We start from the raw sequence: 16295 nt of genomic DNA on the forward strand, positions 1-16295 counted from the left end.
AGAAGCTGAAAAGGACTGAAATGTGAGAATACTCCACAGTAAAGTGAGAATATGATTTGTAGTATTAGTTAGATTGTTCTGTCCTTCTATTCCAAACTCACATCAAAATCTTTAGTGCAACAAATGTCATGTAATATCTCACGTCTCTCTGTCCCCCAGCAGTCACAGCCCTCGTGGTCACAGATGTAGCAGTGGACTGTGATCACATGAGTCAAAATCTCTCAATATTTTCCTCTCCAGGCGGTCTTATAAACACGTGGAAGCGGCGCTGGTGTGTTCTGAAGGATGAGACCTTCCTGTGGTTTCGGGCCAAGCAGGAGGCTCTGAAGCAGGGCTGGCTGCACAAGAAGGGAGGGGGCTCGTCTACACTGTCCCGCCGCAACTGGAAGCGCCGCTGGTTCGTGCTGCGGCAGAGCAAGCTCATGTATTTTGAGAACGATGGCGAGGAGAAGATGAAGGGAGTGCTCGACATGCATAATGCCAAGTAAGGAACAATCAGGCTACCTCAAAATCACCAGCATGATGTCATTTAACAGGGCACAGTCAGCTGTGCAGCAGTAGTTACATTTCCAAACCAGAATGAGGAGTCGAACTCTGGTTTTAACTTTGCGTTGCTGACAACACTTATTAATATATCACTGAATCAGAATCTGCAAAGAGTGTGTACACATAGGCCTACAAGGAATGTGACTCCAGTTTTAAGTTGCTCTCAATGTTACACACAGTTCCAAGAAAAATGTACAGGAAGATAGACATAGATAGACACACCTAAAAAGAAGGAAAACTACGCTGAACAAAGATAGTTTGTATTGTGTGTTGTTACTCTTTATAGAGAACAAGCTGTAAGAAATAAAAGAATGGGGAGTTGTAATTGAGTGTTAAGCTTATTTACATAATTACACATCGGACATGCAGGCTGCAATCTAGAATAAAGAAAATGGTCAGAGAAATACACTCAGTACTTATTATTATATCTGAAATAATCACAATTACTGTGTACATGTATTACAATATTATCTCAATAACTAGGATGCTGTTGTTCTAATAGCCACTACATGCTGACTTTATAATAACAGTATTGAATAGGAAAGCTGCAAATAGAAATGTAAAGTCAAAACATTTTTCAAGAAAATTAGTCTTATTAGTTAGTGTCATATCTTTTGATTGTGTCCTGTTGGTGAGCCAAAGAGGACGAGGTGAGGTTCTTATAGAGAGATTTACCTTTTTTTGTGATCTGCAGAGAAATAATTGATAACACTGGTAAGGAGAATGGAATCGACATTGTGATGCCAGAGAGGACCTACCATCTGATCGCAGAGTCTGCCGAGGATGCCAGGTGTGTGTTCAGACAGTAATGTTTAATATAACCTTTCATGCAGTGATGTAGTCCAAACCGCTTTACAAAACACTTTTCACACCTTATCACAATTAGTGTTAATGTCTAAAGTTGGAATTATACTTCTCCAAAAATGCATCTAAATGTCCCTGCAGAATTACACAGGTCTGAAAAGAAGACAAAAACAAACGTGATATATGAAAGTATAAAAGAAACAGCCATGTGAATTGATCAGAGCAACCCCACATGGTATGTCTTTGTTAGTAATGTACTGATGTGACACCATAACTTTATGTCACATTCAGTTATCATTAACTTAAAGATATCATTAACTTATAGATATCATTAATACACCTGCTGTTCCTTTAACCAGCTTCTGTCTTTAGATTTGTCTCCTTTTTAACTCCTTTTATGATTTCCCCAAGAAAACAAACACACACACACACACACACAGTCAGACAGGAGAGGTATTGTCGCTATGGGGTCGTTGTGCTGGTTGCCCCTGGTAACACATCGATTTCCTCTCAGAGGGGGCAGTCCACTTCCTCCATATATCTGCCCTGACAGGAAGATGAAGAACTGTGTGTGTATGTGTGTGTGTGTGTGTGTGTTGGCAGCAGGTTAGCAGTGCCAGCCTCTCTCTCAGTGTGAACCGACATCAGCTCCATATGTTTGAGAAAGCATCAGTCTGAACATAGAATATTTACTATATATGAACAGCATATTGACACAAATATGCAATAATTAATAACAAAATAATTTCCAGAATGTAACTTGATGATTTTTTTCACGGGACAAAAGTAAATTGGAAGTAACCCAACATCATTTCACCCAATGCAAATCTTTTCACGTCTGAAAAACAGAGACAGAAAACCAAAAGCCTTTCACCGTTTAGATGTCATAAAATACATAATGATTTTGCGTGAATTCTGTGTGCTTCTTTCTTCACAAAATCCAAATAAGATTAGATAAGACAGATCATATATTTCATGTGACACAAAAGAAAATTGTAATCTAGTGACAAAACGATATCCCAGTTTAGTGAGACAGCTTGACTCAAATTATTCTGAAATCAACTTATCAGTTGAGACGTCAGTATTTTGGACCTTCAAACGTGTCCTGTTCACTGTAAATCCTGATTGGCTGCATGTCTTGATGATGTTGCTGATGATGATGTCGTCTGCATGGTTCCAGCCAGTGGTTCAGCGTGCTGAGTCAGGTCCACGGCTCTACAGAACAGGAGATCAGAGAAATGCACGACGAGCAGGCCAACCCCCAGAATGCTGTGGTGAGTACTGCGGGGGAAGCAAAGCGCTGTGGGAAATGGAGTTGTAATAAGAGTGTGCTGTGTGTTTTTTAGGAAGAAAAATAGTTTTGGTTATTGGTGCTAAAAACCCATCTCAAGTTACACTGTCAAATGATGTCTTAATGGCAATGTCAATAATAAGTGAAAATCTTCTTCCCAGAACTTGAAACCCCCCAAAACTGATAACTGAGCCATTATCTTAGATTACTTTTTACAAATAATGAAAATAGAATGGCTCGAACATGGTTTTATACAGTCCTGATCCTTGATTTGCAACATTGACCACTATATTCTAAAACACCCAGAGATATTAAAAGGATAGAAACCTGAATATAAATGGTATAGATTTTTTTGATTCATCAAACTGGTTTCACTCTTTTTTTTTTTCTTCTGTCACTATGTACAGGAAGTGAAATAGCTTCAGAATAAGAGCAATGTTTTTGTTAAAACAACATCTCAACTCATGTGGATGAGTCTCTTCTTAGAGCTGATCTGCCTTTGTTCACGTTTTCTTTTTTCCTTCCATTGACATTTAAAATTCCCTCTGTGTCAATCTGAACACTTTTAGATGTGTTTTATGTCATGCTGCCCTCTTTTGTTATGTTCTGTTCTTTTCAATTCTCTGATCGAACATAGATGTGTTGGAAATGCTGTTTCCTCCTTTCAGCGTTGTACCTGTGAGTGAGCGTGATGTTGCTTTCGTGTGTGTGTGTCTGTGTGGGATAATTGGTTTCCACGGGGCAGAGGAAGGTCAAACTCATTATCCACATCCTGAACACTGTTACTGAAACCCCTACCTCTCTCTCTGTCTCGTCAGGGAACGTTGGATGTGGGGATGATCGATTCGGTTTGTGCGTCAGATAATCCAGAGAGGTGAGGATCTGCATCAGACATCACGTCACGTCTCTGGCCTTTCTTTGTGCAGCCCTGCACTGTTTCACACACACTAGCAGAAGTAGTGTCAGTTAGATAAATGCCACCACTCTTCATTCAGGTCTGTTGAGACCCGTTTGGTTTCAGTACCTCATTATTTTCTCAGCCACAGCCCAGCCATAGCTCAGCCACTAGGGTGTGCTGCTTTTCATACATATTTAAAAATCCAGCAATGGCCTGAACACAAAAACAAATTAATTCCTGCTTTCATACTTTAGGATGCTTCTTCAATCTGAGTTCAGACTGATTGTTCTCATGTCTTTCATCTGGTTTTAGATTTAAAAGTTTGTGAAGGGTCAGCTGTCGGTGTTTGATCCTCTCTTCTTCTTCTTATTCTTACAATCATCACCATTAACTGCATTTCTGAACCGTAACAGGCCGAACTCCTTCGTCATGATCACGGCAAACCGCTTGCTGCACTGCAACGCCGACACGCCCGAGGAGATGCACCACTGGATCACTCTGCTGCAGCGCTCCAAAGGAGACACCCGCGTCGATGGACAGGAGTTCATCATTCGAGGTAACAACACAATCTTAACATCCCTTTACTCTTCATGCCTTTTGAAGGCGGCTTGAGGGCTAGAATCTCTCCCAGAATGCACTTAGGCAGAAAAATAGATCAGATTTACAGCAGCACAGCAACACAGATATAAACAATGCTAGAGGAGCATCTGTAAGAAGCAGAAGTAGAAGCTGGTCACTTATTGTGACTGTGTGTGTTGTTGTTTTTTTACTTTTATTTGGTTTAAACTTACAAATAGCAAAAAAAAAGAAAATCATTGCTGATGTAATCAGATAAGGAAGTTTGTGGTCCTCAAATACAGGATAAGAATAGATCACCTTATTTAAAAGTGTATCAATGTGTTGTGGATAAAACAAAAACTTCTAGTTTGTAGTTGTTTGAACTTTACATATGTAGCAGCTTACACCAAACTCCAAGGTTTCTGACATTTTTCTGAATTTAAAAAGGTATTAAAAACTAGAAATAATTAACCACAAAAAACAAAACTGTCCAAATTATTTAATGTAATTTGCAAGTTTTAGCACAACAACCTGCACATTTAACATTTGGGGAAAATTGCAGGTTTAACTGCAGAGTTTTAATTGCTGCTGCCATGTCAGGCTGACTCTTCACCTTTAAGAAAGCAACTAGCAACATAAATTTCTAATTCCTCTATTTCCACCAGGCTGGTTGCACAAAGAGATGAAGAACAGTACTAAAGCCTCACTAAAGCTGAAGAAGCGTTGGTTCCTGCTTACCCATAATTCCCTGGACTACTATAAGAGCTCAGAGCGTAACGCCCTGAAGCTGGGAACACTGGTGCTGAACAGCCTCTGCTCAGTGGTTCAGCCGGACGAAAAGGTCTTCAAAGAGACCGGTAAGGAAAGGAAATAGAATAGACTTGATTTACTGACATTTTATTCTGGTGTCTTGCATCTGTAATGGGAGATTGAAGTATGTGTGCCAAATGCCTTAATTTAACCGTGATATGTCTGTGTCCTTACAGGACCTTTCTCTCACAGTCAGAAACAATTGTTCCTTTGACGTGACGTGTTTCTTTCTGTTCCTCCTCATGTGGTCCTCCTGACAGGCTACTGGAATGTGATTGTGTATGGCCGTAAACACTCGTACCGTCTCTACTGTAAGCTGCTCAATGAGGCCACACGCTGGGCCAACTCTATCCAGAACGTCATCGACACCAAAGCTCCCATCGACACACCGACCCAGCAGCTCATCCAGGACATCAAGGTAGGAAACTTCCTTGCAACCTGATGGAGAAACTCCATCCACGTAGTTGGAGATTGCACTAGAAGCTATAAGAGGGTGATAGAAGTAATGGATTAATTATTGGATTTTTTTAATGCAGGGAAGGTTCATTCTGAAGGAGTCAGATTCAGTTTGATTTTATTTTTAACTTCTTAAACCACATGCAAAGTCAAATATACTGGGTTACTAAAAGAACCATCCATTTTGTGTGCAGGGTTACTTGAGGCTAGAGTCTATCCCAGAATACACTGGGCAGGACACACAAGTCCCTTGTCTATCAGAGGGCAAATACAGATAACAAGATGCAGTCCACACTCTGTCTGTGGTTAAGTATGAGTCTCTAATTCAAGTGACATACACTGAATAAAATTCTAAACACAACACTTTTGTTTTTGCCCCCATTCATCATGAACTGAACTCAAAGATCTAAGACTTTCTCTATGTACACAAAAGGCCTATTTCTCTCAAATATTGTTCTGTCAAAATTTGTGTTAGTGAGCACCTTTGCCGAGATAATCCATCCACCTCACAGGTGTGGCATATCAAATTGCTGATCAGACAGCATTGGGATTGCACAGGTGTGCCTTAGGCTGGCCACAATAAAAGGCCACTCGATGTCGCAAGTTTTGAGGGAACGTGCAATTGGCATGCTGACTGCAGGAATGTCCAGCAGAGCTGTTGCCCATGAACTGAATGTTCATTTCTCTACCATAAGCAGTCTCCAAAGACTTTTCAGAGAATTTGGGAGTACATCCAAAGAACCAAAGAATTTCTGCACAAACTGTCAGGAACCATCTCAGGGAAGCTTATCTGCATGCTCGTCGTCGTCGTCATCAGGGTCTCGACCTGACTGCAACTTCGCATAGCCATTGAAGAGGAGTGGACCAACATTCCACAGGCCACAATCAACAACCTGATCAACTCTATGCGAAGAAGATGTGTTGCACTGCGTGAGGCAAATGGTGGTCACAGTTTCTGGACTATCCCCCCAATACAGTGGAACTGCACATCGAGTGGCCTTTTATTGTAAGGCACACCTGTGCAATCCCCATGCTGTCTGATCAGCATCTTGATATGCCACACCTGTGAGGTGGATGGATTATCTCGGCGAAGGAGAAGTGCTCACTGACACAGATTTTGACAGATTTGTGAACAATATTTGAGGGAAATAGGCCTTTTGTGTGCATAGAGAAAGTCAGCTCATTAAGAATGGGGGCAAAAACAAATGTGTTGCATTTATAATTTTGTTCAGTGTAGATATGTGTGTAGAGAGGTAACTGGAGAAACTGCTCAAAGTTGTTTACATTCAAACTTAACACATTTTTTGTCATTTAATTGTGACTATAACCATCATAATTCCAAAAGTCAAATCTCATTGTAGTCACTCACTTAAATTACTACAAAGGAAAATGCACCTGCTACATGCAAAGACGTCAGTCCTCATTTTAAAACCATGTTCACCCTAGTAACCCTTCAGCAGTGCATCGTTTAAGTCAGGCTCCTCTGCTCTCTGCAGGAGAACTGTCTGAACTCAGAGGTGGTGGAGCAGATATACAAGAGGAACCCCATCCTTCGCTACAGCCACCACCCGCTGCACTCACCACTGCTACCACTGCCCTACGGCGACATCCACCTCACCGGTGAGTCACACAGATATAGACACAAAAAACAGACATTCAGGAGGAGGGACTTTCATCAGGTAAGACGGAAATATCAGTAAATGTAAATTCCAGTCCTAAGCTGCTGTATTATCAGGAATGAGCTCACACCATCCACCACATGACTGATCGCTTCCCTCCTCCCTGCTCAGCTCTGAGAAACAGAAGCTACACAACGCTGCAGGAAGAAGCCCTCAAAGTGTTCAGCTCTCTGCAGCACCTGGAGGGCGTGGCTGACCCAGTGCCCATAATCCAGGGTATCCTGCAGACCGGCCAGGAGCTCAAACCTCTGCGGGACGAGCTCTTCTGCCAACTTATCAAGCAGACGACTCGTCCGCCACAGCCTGGCAGCCCCGGAAACCTCTGCAGCTGGAAGATCCTGGCCTGCATGTCCTGCACGTTCGTCCCCACCAGGAGCATCCTCAGATACCTGAAGTTCCACCTGAAGAGGTATTGACATGTTTACAGATGGATGAAGACAGTTTGTGAATCAGAAAATGCATTTTTGGGGATGCAACTACCGCCAAATTGTCTTTAGATAACTGTTGGTGTAATCTCTAACATTAACAAATCCAAATCTCTCTCCCTGCAGGACTCGAGAGCTCTTCCCCGGCTCTGAGATGGATCGTTACGCCGCCTTCTCCCTTGACTCCCTGAAGAAGATTCGAGCCAGAGAGAACGTCCCGTCGCAAGAGGAGATCCGCTCCATCGTGGCCCGGCAGGACATGAGCACCACCGTTCATTGTCATGGCGGAGGATCCTGCAAGATCACCATCAACTCACACACAACAGCCGGAGAGGTGGGTGACAGCCGGGGCTGCTGGCACACAGGTTAAGATGTTTATTACACAGTGGTTCAAAAGCTGGTGTTGAATGCTAGCCTGGTCCCGGACGTCTGAATCACGTCCCAAATCTCCGATGTTCAGGGATTCAGTTTGAATGAAGTTAAACAAAGTAGGAAATTCAGACGGAATATCAGGCTGATGGAGTGCTTAGTGAGATTCTGAGTCTTAAGATATTACATACCGGTACATTGAATAAGTCTGCATAAAAGTAAAAAAAGAGAAATGGTTGTTCAAAAAAGTTTTTAAAAATCCTTTTCTATCTTATACTGGCCCTTCATGCTCATTTAACCCCCTGTCTGAAACAAACTGTAGATGCTTCTCTATTATTTTATTTATTTTTTTTCTTTCTTTTAAATATGTTTACCTTATTATTTGAAGTTTTGGCCACATTTAACATGAACAATCCAACACTGTAACATTATAGATATGACAGAAAATATGGAAAAAGCATAATAGGTCCCCTTTAAAAGAGGTTCATCTGAATATTGAAACCAGACAATTAACCATGATATGACCAGCTGTGATACCCATTTAAAGACAGAGCTTTCTTTTAATGTTGTATATACACTGTAAATGTACAGTTCATACTTTTGTTTTGGCAAACCAGCATTTTTATGTTCCACCTTTTCTGAATGTGTCATTTTTTTTGTAAATATCTCAAGCTTTTTATCCAGGGCATCTTTCATTATTTGAATTGTTAGATCTCATCTGATCTGCACATTCTAGATGATTCAATAGTGTTTGTGCCTTGATCTGTGTGTGTGTCAGGTGGTGGAGAAGCTGATCCGTGGCCTGGCCATGGAGGACAGCAGGAACATGTTTGCTCTGTTTGAACACAACGACACCACAGAGAAAGCCATTGAGAGCCGCACGGTGGTGGCCGACGTGCTCGCCAAATTTGAAAAGTAAGCGTGTGTGTGTGTGTGTGTGTGTGTGTGTTTTTTAGCGTATCTTTTTGTGTCCTCCGGTCTTGATTGACACTATCTCTCTGGTCTTCAGGCTCTCAGCCAGCCCAGACGAACACAACACCGGCTGGAAGTTTTATTTCAAGCTCTACTGCTTTTTGGACACAGACAACGTTCCCAAAGACAGTGTGGAGTTTGCCTTCATGTTTGAACAGGTGAGACCGAATTTAAACCAACAAGTCATTCTTCTGCTCTGCAGAGCCATCAGACTGAGAGATGATTCATCAGTTTCCTAAAGCAGAAGATAACGTCTTCAAATTCCTTTTTTTGTTTGACCAGGAGCCCAAATCCCAAAGATTTTTACTTCTTGTTGATCCATTTCTAAAACAATTAACCAATTATCTAAACAGCTGCCGACTTTAGACTTTTTCTGTCAGTTGACTAACTGATTCATTTGTTTTAAATCTCATTTTGTGAGAAGTTTTAACCAGTTCTGTCTCAAGTCACAAGTGGGTATTGGATTTTATTTTTGCATAGAATTCAATTCATAGAGTTCAAGCACAAAAAAAAGATTTATATCATATTGTGGCTAATTCTAAAGTCTATATTATTTATTTTATCTTAAAGGTCTAGTAGAGCAGTTTTGTGTCAAAATCAGACACGTGCATTTATGCTTATTTGGTGAAATATAACATTATATATGTAAAAATTTTTATATTCCGCATAAAAAATATTAAATTAAAATGTAATATTAAAACATTTTCTTCTACATCCTCTCTTTGTCTGCTGTCTACAGGCCCATGAAGCCGTCATCCGTGGTCAGTATCCGGCCCCTGAGGAGACTCTGCAGTTCCTGGCTGCCCTGAGACTTCAGTACCTCCTGGGCGATCACAGCTCCCAGACCAACATCCCTGAAATGTCCCAGGTGTTCCCCATGGTGCGACTGCGGGCCAGGGTGCAGAACTCAGCCAAGACGTTCGCTCCGGGCACCGGCTCAGTGGCCGACCGCTCAGGGACGTCCGAGAGGAAACGTTCAAGCTTCCTGGAGGGAACGCTGAGGAGGAGCTTCAGGAGCGGCTCTCTGAGTCGGCAGAAGCTGGAGGAGGAGAACAGCCTGGAGGCCTGGATGAGGGAGGAGGCGGCGGCGGTGAGAACCTGCGTGATTGACAAGTGGAAGAAACTGCAGGGGATGAGCCAGGAACAGGCCATGGTGAAATACATGGCTCTGGTGAAGGAGTGGAAGGGATACGGATCCACCCTGTTCAACGTTGAGGTGAGGACGTGTTTGAATAACTTGAAAAAAAGTGTCAGAATAGTTCACACAATACTAAGCCTAGTAATCAGAAAATGTTCGTATTGGCTAAAATCTTAGTTTTTAATTTTAATATATTATGTCAACAAGTCATCGCAGTGTTCTTCAAGGTAGAGCCACTTCATGATTACATGTGAGCAGGTTCTACGCTGCCTTCATAGTTGTTTCCTGTCATAGCATTTTAAAAGATCACAACGTAACTATTCCCCACTCACGTTTTTATATTTATGAATATACATGACTTCAGGCATTTCATTGTTGGTGACAAATCTTCCTTTTTATTTTAAATCAGTCAAGCCTCAGCGCTCTCATGCTTGTTTCTGTGTGTGATCTAGTGTCGAGACGGAGCGTTTCCCTCTGAGCTGTGGTTGGGCGTGAGCCGGGAGGCCATATCGGTGTACAAACGAGGAGAGCCGTGGCCTCTGGAGGTTTTCCCGTATGAACAGATTCTCTCCTTCGGAGCTCCGCTGCCCAACGCTTACAAGATCGCCGTGGAGGGCCGAGAGCTGGTCTTTGAAACACAAATGGTTGGTACAACACAACAAATTATGTGAATGATGTGGTCAGAACTGTCAAATAATTTTACAATTAGCCAATAGCTCATAAGTTCAGCTCTAGAGAAAAGCCCTCCACAAATTTGCCTTGGCAAACAAATCCACTGAGAGCTGCAATTCTATTGGGATTCATTTATTTTGGTCGGAAATGTATCGAGAAAAGCATACAGATAATCACATGAAACACCCACCTTTAATCTTGAAACATCGTGAACAGTATAAACTCTCGCCTTCCTCTCCTCTGCAGGTCATGGACATCGCCAAGTTGATGAAGGCCTACATCAGCATGATCGTCAAGAAGCGCTACAGCAACTGTCAGTCTGTCAGCAGCCACGGCAGTCAGTGCAGTGCCTGGTGAACTCTGCCCTTTAACCTTTGACCTTATGGACACCTGCCAGAGTGCCACAGAAGGTTGAGCGTGGCCGCCACGGGCTGTGCATGGATGGCCATCCTCGGCGCTCTGGAGAGAGCAGCTCGTACGTTTGACATGTCAGGCTGACTCTGTGAATGCTGGAGACAAACCACAATGCTCTTAATATTAACTAGCTCAACTGTAACTGGTTTCATTCCAAAACATTAACCATCCACACCTACTAGATCAGAACGACAAAGATCTGCTCTGCACAAGTGTCCTTGGGTGAACCTCTTGTCCAAAAAGGAGAATTCCTCAGCTGTGAACAATGGGGAATATGTTAGTGGCCAAGTGTGTACTGTCCAAACCCATGGTTGTTATGGACAGTGCAGTCTGACAATGTGGTGGGAGCTGCAGATAAATCTCCATGTAGCACTCTGGAAAGCCACCTAGGAAGTGAACGAAACCAGGAAAAGTTGTTCATCTCTTTGTTTAAACACAAAATTCAAAATGTTGTGGAGGGCCATTAATTTCATTTAAGGACACAAATGATTGGATAATAACAAAAGTATACGGCAAACAGTTAATCAAAACCCTTCATCCTGACACTTACTGGACTTGTAAAATAGCCAAATGCAACAAATTCAACTTTTCCACTGTTTCTCACACCAAAGAAAACCAGCTGAAGGTTTAACACAACCTTGTTATCTCGTCAGGTCACTCTGAAAGTGCAGATGTGTCTTTTTTGGAATACTAATGTCTTGCAAGGACAAGGACTGTTGTTGCAGGATGGGGCTATTTGTTACTGAGGATTTTGTTTGTGTGTGCATGTTTGTGTGTCATGTGTATGCAAGTTACAAGAGGTGTATCTACATGACCGAATGTAAAAAATAATAAAAAAAACAGCAGACAGAAAAAAAAGAAAATAGTTAAAGCCCATAAGCCTTTTCCTCTGCTTTGAAAAACTCTGGGACCTGACCTTCTATACAAACTTTCTCCGGGACGATCTGTTCACTGTAAATAATATGCAACTGTACTCGTCGCATTTCAAGATTGTGATTGATTGTTTTGATTGATTTGCTTATGATACGTAGGTCACAAAAGTGCCTGTTCAAACTAATAGAGGACAAACTCAAGTCAGACTTTGTCTTATCGGTGCCACTCGTGTTCCTGTGTAACCAGAATCTTGGAAGTTGAGCCCACGTTCCCTTTAACTACCAATGTATTTTTTTACACTGCAGAATCTGTCCAGCTACGCAAGTTATTCAAGCAAAACTCTTGTCAAAGTCTTGAAATTCTGTTTTTCTAGAAACAAACGTATTAATTTCTTAATACTGGCGGCATACATTGATACACCAACATCAGTTGTTTTTCGTGAAAGCCCATCTGCAGCGTCGTTAAGTCACTGAGATGCACCATGGTCCAGAGAACTAAGGTTTGGCTGTATATATTGTCTATATATACTGTAAGCAAATCATTGCACTGGGCGGCTTTATGGCAATGTTGGATTTTTGTGATTTTTGTACCAATGCAATGAAGTATATTGATTTATCAGTTATCAAATTTGCTGGATTAGCCGTAATCTAACATTCCTGTTATTTTTTTCCAAGTTATTTTGTCCATAAACACTTTCTATAAAATTACATACATATTTAAAAGTACATTCGTATGTACTAAATACAGCATTTAATCCATGTCCCCCCTCTTAATAAGAACCAAGGACTTGTCAGAAAACATGGTTTTCAATCACCACTAAAAGTGTAGCTATTTTTATTAACACAACATGAACATCCCAGTTTAAACTATGGAGATTTACTGGGATATATACAGGTTACTTTTGGGGGGCTTTTTTGTTACATTTGAGATGCTGACTTTGAAACATCACATAATGCCCCTTTAGGCTGCAGTGATTGAAACATTAGAAGTTGCTGTTGGATTTTGATGCGATCAGTCAGATTTTAGGATGACTTGCTCAGCTTGAATGTTTGCAGTGTAACATTCCTACATCATTTCACTGGAGCTCCGCGGGCGGCAGATCCATCCAAAGACGTGTGTGCAGGTTATTTCCCCACAGTGCCTTGTTGTAAATTGTGTACACTTATTTTGTATTCTATGTGTGGTTCCTTTTTTTGGTATAATGTGCAATGTTATATATATATATATATATATATAGTATATAATCATGTGGCTGTACATTTTATACTGTAAGTCTTTGCCTTCTATTTTTTCTCCTGAATGATGTCTATGTGGTGATTTTCTCAAGATAAAAATCTTGCTGTATTTTTCTCTACGCAACTATCCAACTGACAGTGGATCTTTGACACAATACTGGTATCTTGTTTTGTTTTTTTTATTTGTATTAGCTGTGTTATGTATGGAAAGGATGATTCTAACAATAAATGGTTGCATATTTGGTCTAAGGGCGCATTCACTGTAAAGTTTTATTCTTTATTTTACATCATTTTCATAGACTGAATCAACAGTAGTAGTTTTATGTTTTGAGTACTTTGTAATTTGGTAAATAAAACTACTACAACTACAGCCTTAACAGCTACTAGTACTACACCCTCTATTACAACTGCTACTACTCACTACTACTACTACTACTACTACTACTACTACAGGTGTCGAAATCTCTGGTGTACAAACGTCTATGACAGGACCAGGTAAAGTGTAGCAGCTATGCTAAAAGTAAATGCTTGAGTTGAGTCCATTCAGGGGCAGATATCTTCTGAAGTGGACAACCTCAAAATAACTTCTCAACTATACTATCTCTGTAGGAATCTTAAATAACATTAGAGATGTCTAAACACAAGATAATAACTGTTCTGAATAGCGACACTTATAGGCGGGGCAAACAGCCCTCAATCATATCTTCCCCCTGACTGCGTCCCACCGTCTCCCAGATCTGGGAATAAAAACACACGCTAGTGAATACTTCTTCACTGTCACGGCAGAAAATGCACATAATTGTCAGATTGTCTGTATCAGGGAAATGGTCTGACTCAGCCACCCACGATTCTGCCATTGGAAAGGTGATTTCAGATGCTGTTACACAACCCAACCAGCACTTTGCTTGAAGCATACTGAGACCTTTATAAAATTCTGGTCAGTAAAATACCATTAGGATCTTTTGTTTGACAAATTAAGGAATTGAGATACAACATTTTAACCTATAGGGCAAAAAAGCTCCTGCCAATAACTGTGCATACTGTATAAAGTTAGACTCACCAACATTAGATTCCTCTTTTGTCCCTTGGGTCTCAATGTGAAGAGGTTACTGCTGTCACCACTATGTAGTGAGTTCAGCTCTCAGGAAGGTGCCCTTCACATTCATCCTGCAGTAGCCATCATAGTTGCCTCGCAGCACAATCTTAAAGCCAAATGCACTTAAATTCAATTTGACATCAGGCAAATAACCCACACTGCTCTCTGTATATATAAATATTCTTTATACATTACATCCATGTTACATTCAAAATAAATAGAAATACAGCTAACGGGAAAGTCACATTCAAGTCATTTCTGTGCTGCGCATTGCAACGTTGTCACTCAGCCTCCTAAGGCACCAAAAAAAATCAAACGACCCAAATGACAAGGTCGAGAACAGAGCCCCAAACCACCACCCCAAAACCCCACAACCCAAACACCACAGGGCTCCTGGAAGCTCAACATAATGGTATACAGACAGATCAAAACCACAATTTTCAACGGCTGTATTTATACCGGCACAAATCATCTGATAATCAAGTTAAAAATGTCCATTTCTGCTGCCTGCACCTTGTGTAAAACTAAAACCCCAATATCTTTCTGACATCAGGTATTTTTTGTGCTCATTTGCATCTGTGAAATTTTCTCCGCCCGTCAAATGCTTGCTGGGAAAGATCTGGTCTTTTAAAAGGTAAGTTTTATTTGTACAAAACATAAAGCAGGTTTATCCCAAGGAAACAGTGATGGATACAAAGCTCTCTACATAGTTAAGTTGTTTTGGATCCAGTTTGAAACTCCAAACTATACAAACTCTTACAGTACAGTTCTGGACCTAGAATAACCAAGTGTTAGCATGCTAACATGCTCAAAATTACATTCAACATTATTACACTGAACATTAGCATGTTTAAATGCTAACCGTAATCATGTTCATGTGCCAATTGTAGCATGCTAACATGTTAACGTGCCAAGTGTTCTAAGGACAGCCTTAGTTGTACGTAGGCTGACAAAGTGAAGCTAAAGCTGATAAGGACAGCTGAGCCTGATGAGATTCTTTATTAGCCAAAAACAGTCAATGAAGGCTACAGTACAGGTATCTACGGAAGCCTTAATTGGCCATCAATTCATGTTTTTATTTTACTCCGTTTCCCCATGATAACAAGATAATGATCTCATGATCTCAAGATAACGAACCATAGCTGAATACAGCGGCAGGTGTGTTTCTTTGTGATAATTTTTGCATTGATTTACTGAGTTTAGTTCAGTTGGTAGAGTGCCAGACTTGCAGACATGCAGGTTTGACTTTTCTGGAAAGTTTTTTTATTTTTCTTTTGTGTGTTTTTAATCATTCTCTTCAACAAAGTTGTTATCAAGAGATTTAGGGGAATCCAATCACACATTTCCCGACGGCTATTTCAAAGGTTCTGAAATAGCCATCAGGAAATGTGTAGTTAAACGGATTCCCCAGAATGAGAAGCGGATGAATTTCCTCTGCTTGGGAATAATGGGGAAATGAAAAGTCCATAGGTTAATGAATGTGGACCAATTGCCGGGATGCGCACACTCCAGCACGTGATTAATTGTGAACATGTGAATCAGTCATCTTCATAACAACTTTGTTGAAGATGAATATGAAAAAGATTTTTTTTTTTTAAAGTTAGTCTTCTGTGAGGATCAAACTCACAATCTTAAAAGTACAAGTCATATACCTTACTCATTGAGCTAAGCTTGAAATTAACACTAAGAACCATTCTTGCCAACCCCTGTGTTAAACTACTGTTTTGTTATCTCAAGATCAGGAGAAAGTGATCTCGTTATCACAAGAAAACAACAGTCGTTATCTCGAGATCACGAGATAATTATCCCGTTATCACGGGAAAACGGAGTAAAATAAAGATATGAATCGATGGCCGCTTAGGGCTTCCGTAGGTATCAGCCATATCCAGCTTACAATATTTTGCCTGGTAATCAGACTAAATTGCCTTTTGATTCACTTTTTGGCCTGACACTGTGTTCATGTTAGCTATAGCTAATTTATGTCTTGGAAGGAGGGTGGGCTCATTTTGTTTTGGGTAGCCCTAACCAATCAGCACCCACCAACGTCATTTTCAATGGG

The 16295-nt window shown here is 40.9% G+C and overlaps 1 protein-coding gene and 1 long non-coding RNA gene across 4 annotated transcripts in view; one reads left to right on the forward strand and one right to left on the reverse strand.

Annotated features, from left to right (window-relative positions):
• myo10 (myosin X) overlaps window positions 1–13389 on the forward strand; it is a 128490-nt gene extending 115101 nt beyond the window's left edge. For all 3 annotated transcript variants that reach the window (XM_046051072.1, XM_046051073.1, XM_046051074.1), the window contains 15 exons: window positions 241–484; window positions 1241–1336; window positions 2531–2624; window positions 3460–3515; window positions 3953–4095; window positions 4763–4954; window positions 5168–5325; window positions 6860–6983; window positions 7154–7451; window positions 7594–7801; window positions 8615–8751; window positions 8846–8966; window positions 9548–10024; window positions 10399–10590; window positions 10865–13389. In XM_046051072.1, the coding sequence (XP_045907028.1) occupies window positions 241–484; window positions 1241–1336; window positions 2531–2624; window positions 3460–3515; window positions 3953–4095; window positions 4763–4954; window positions 5168–5325; window positions 6860–6983; window positions 7154–7451; window positions 7594–7801; window positions 8615–8751; window positions 8846–8966; window positions 9548–10024; window positions 10399–10590; window positions 10865–10975 (2651 nt within the window). In that variant the 3' untranslated portion in view covers window positions 10976–13389. The remainder of the gene's footprint in view (window positions 1–240; window positions 485–1240; window positions 1337–2530; window positions 2625–3459; window positions 3516–3952; window positions 4096–4762; window positions 4955–5167; window positions 5326–6859; window positions 6984–7153; window positions 7452–7593; window positions 7802–8614; window positions 8752–8845; window positions 8967–9547; window positions 10025–10398; window positions 10591–10864) is intronic.
• Window positions 4979–6894, reverse strand: LOC123971950. Its single transcript, XR_006825336.1, has 2 exons — window positions 6759–6894; window positions 4979–5390 (listed from the first exon to the last, which is right to left on the reverse strand). It is a non-coding gene; the product is annotated as an uncharacterized LOC123971950 (long non-coding RNA).
• Window positions 13390–16295: the final 2906 nt, after the last annotated feature.

Source organism: Micropterus dolomieu, linkage group LG06 (assembly GCF_021292245.1).
Source record: "Micropterus dolomieu isolate WLL.071019.BEF.003 ecotype Adirondacks linkage group LG06, ASM2129224v1, whole genome shotgun sequence".
Lineage (NCBI taxonomy): Eukaryota > Metazoa > Chordata > Actinopteri > Centrarchiformes > Centrarchidae > Micropterus > Micropterus dolomieu.